Source organism: Montipora foliosa, unplaced genomic scaffold (assembly GCF_036669935.1).
Source record: "Montipora foliosa isolate CH-2021 unplaced genomic scaffold, ASM3666993v2 scaffold_174, whole genome shotgun sequence".
Taxonomy (NCBI): Eukaryota; Metazoa; Cnidaria; class Anthozoa; order Scleractinia; family Acroporidae; genus Montipora; species Montipora foliosa.
In genome coordinates, this window is record NW_027179476.1 from 17,501 (window position 1) to 20,710 (window position 3,210).

General features: G+C 41.3%; 1 protein-coding gene across 1 annotated transcript; it reads right to left on the bottom strand.

Moving 5' to 3' along the window:
- Nucleotides 1-1,540: 1,540 nt before the first annotated feature.
- Nucleotides 1,541-2,053, bottom strand: LOC137986268 (uncharacterized). Its single transcript, XM_068833497.1, has one exon. It carries the CDS (start codon nucleotides 2,051-2,053, stop codon nucleotides 1,541-1,543), a length of 513 nt encoding a protein of 170 aa, XP_068689598.1.
- Nucleotides 2,054-3,210: the final 1,157 nt, after the last annotated feature.

The window sequence follows — 3,210 nt, forward strand, 5'->3', positions numbered from 1 at the left end:
GACTAGTCGCCATATTTACTTCAGAAAGGGTTTCCCAGTGTGGTTCCAAGGCTCTCTCTTTTGTTGCCCGTGAACTCTCGACAAACTCTCGCTCTCGTTCGGCCAACTCTCGTGAGCTCTCAAGAGTTTCAACTCTAATCAACCCTCGCTCTCGTTTGGCCAGGGCTTAACGGAAATTTCACATATCAAGCTATACATTTTTAGACCAGTTCTTATAATAATAATAATAATAATAATAATAATAATAATAATAATAATAATAATGATAATAATCATAATCATAATAATATATAAACTTATGTAGCGCTCTATCTTTAAGCTCAAAGCGCTTCACGGCTTTAAGGGTAATAAAGTAACAGAAAACAGTCCTAAAAAGGAACGTCTTTAACTTCGATTTGAATGGCAGGTCTTTGGAGTCGTGTATATTATCTGAACGTTTATTCCATAGTTTGGGGCCAGCGTAAGAGAACGGACGTTCGCCATACTTGACCAGGTTGGTTGGTGGTACAACAAGCAGATTCTTTGTAGCAGAACATAGCGTTCTTGATAGCAAGTAAGGTTGCAACATGTCAGTTATGTACTGATGGGTAAGATCGTTAAGGGCCTTAAATGTGATCAGCAGTATCTTGAACTCAATGCTTTTGTAGACAGGCAGCCAATGCAGACGCTTGAGGGTTGGAGGAATTTCGTCTCTCTTAATCGAGCAGTGGAATTCTGAACATTTTGGAGGCGATCCATAAGGAAAATTTGGTTTTATCAACGGAGTTGATAATGTAAATTGGCCACAGTACAGAGATTCGCAGCACCACAGTTTCTTTAGAAACTACCCTCTTGATCCATAAGGAACTTGGGAAGTCCGTAGAGCAAGGAATTGCAATTGTCTAATCTTGAGATGATATACTAGAATTTCATTGTCAGATTTCCAGAGGCAGTTTTAATCTTTGAAATGTTACGAAGATGGAAAAAGCATACTTTACAGACGCTGACAATGCTGCTCAAGAGACATGTGCAGATCAAAGATTATACCGATATTTCTAGCTGAGGTAGATGGCTGAATGCATTCGTTGGAAACTTGGAGTGGTTGATTTCTGGACGTGGTGATGTTGTGCGCTCAGCACCAACAGTTCCGTCTTCCAACCGTTAAGTTTCAGCCTATTGCATAGCAGCCATGTGTCAATCTTTTAACGCAATGTTCAATACATGCTAAAGACACCAGCTGATCAGGAATAGTTTGCTCAAAAGCCAGATATAACTGGGTGTCATCTGCGTAAAAATGAAATCCGAGACCGTCACAGCGCCTGATAATATCGGCACCTTGTGCTGTGTACAACACATACAGCAACGGGCCCCGCACGGACCCTTGAGGCACTCCGCAGATGATATTTTTTTCAGCAGACTTGACCCCGTCATCCATTATTACTTGTGTTCGGTTTTCCAGACACGATTTTAGCCATGCGAGGACCTGACTTTTCAAACCAAACCGATTTGAGTCTTTCAATGAGCAGCTGATGGTCTACTGTGTCGAACGCAGCCGATAGATCTAGGCTTGAAGGATATCATCTTGTACTTTCAAGAGTGCCGTTTCTGTGCTATGGAAGCGTTTATAAGCAGACTGGAACGTTTCACTGAGGTGAGTTTCAGTGAGATGATCATTCAATTGACAGGCAACAGCCTTATCAATGATGTTGGATATGGCCTTCCAATTCGAAATGGGTCTAAAATTTGAGAATTCACTTGGGCTAAGAGAATCCTTCTTTAACTTCGGTTTCAGTATGGCTTGTTTAAGTTGTGTTGGCATGTGTCCAGATTGGAGAGACATGTTAACAATATCTGTAAGTACTGGAAGAAGTATATCTTTACAGCTACATAAGACTGATGCTGGAATAGGATCAAGCTCGCATGATTTTGGTCCGATAGTGTTGACGTAGGCTTTAACTGTTTCCGAAGTCACCATGTGGAAACTGCGAAATTCAGTTTCAGTCAGAGGATACTCATCACTCAGTGTATATGTAAGGGAGGTAGACCTGTCAGTTAGCGTTTTCCTTATCAACATAATCTTGTTTAAAATAATTCAGCAAAACTATTGACAAGCTCGTAAGTCGAGCGAGGCTTCAGGATAGCGTTGCATTGATTTGCGGTGTAGCAACCTGTCTATTATGCTAAAAAGCTTTCTCTGATCTGATGAATTTTTCCGAGATGAGAGAACAGTAGTAGGATGCTTTAGCTTCATGTAGCATTCTATTAACGACGTGGCGATTGTGCAACATATAATTGTCGATGAATGCACATTTTGTATTCTCGCCATCGACGCTCTAAATTAAACAGCGACGTTTCCTTTTAGCTTCAGCAATACGTCTGTGTACCATAGTTTAGACGGACGGGGGATGATTGCACGGCGTTTCAGAGGTGCATGACTATCCAGTGTATCTTGAAACGCTTGCGCGAGTGTCCATTTTCAATCCATGGGTAATAATCTCTCATGCAAGACTTGTGATAGCTGGAACAGGTCATGGTTGTAGCGGGGAAATCAATCTAAAAATAAACTCGGTCTGCAATAAACGCCGTTCCACATAAAACAATGAAATTGCCTTGATTTCCCGTCACGAGTAACAACACGCAGTGTTTTTTGCAAAAATTTGTGGTTTTATCAACGGAGTGATAATGTTATAATTGTGCCACCGTACAGAGATTCTAAGATTCGCTAGTGTTTTTTGTCCTCACAACAAGTAGCTAACGATACCCAATTCTTGTTTGGCTTATGCTTGCGTCAAGTTTCTGATGGAAACCCTTGGTAAGGAAGAACAAACAATGATGGGAACCTTCTCTCTGTCACGGTCAACCCCGTTGCTTTTAAGCAACATTTAAGTATAATTTTATACTTAGTTTCAGGTCTATTTAGAGAACGCGGAGGCGCTAGATTTTTCTGCCCAGTCTTTCTCAGGATCACAGGAAATGTGTTTGAATGATGAAACTGATATATGAAATGGGTCATATATGAACTGCGGATATGAAATCAACGTGAAGCTATGATCCTCGCAGTTATGAACGCAATTTTGCAATTGCGGTAGAGAAGCCTGACAAATTCAGGGACTTCAACGGGGTTTGAACCCGTGACCTCACGATACGGTGCGACCGCTCTAACCATCTGATGCTATGAAGCCACTGACGTTGGGAGCTTGTCATTTGTGTGTTTCCAAAGATCCCGTAAGG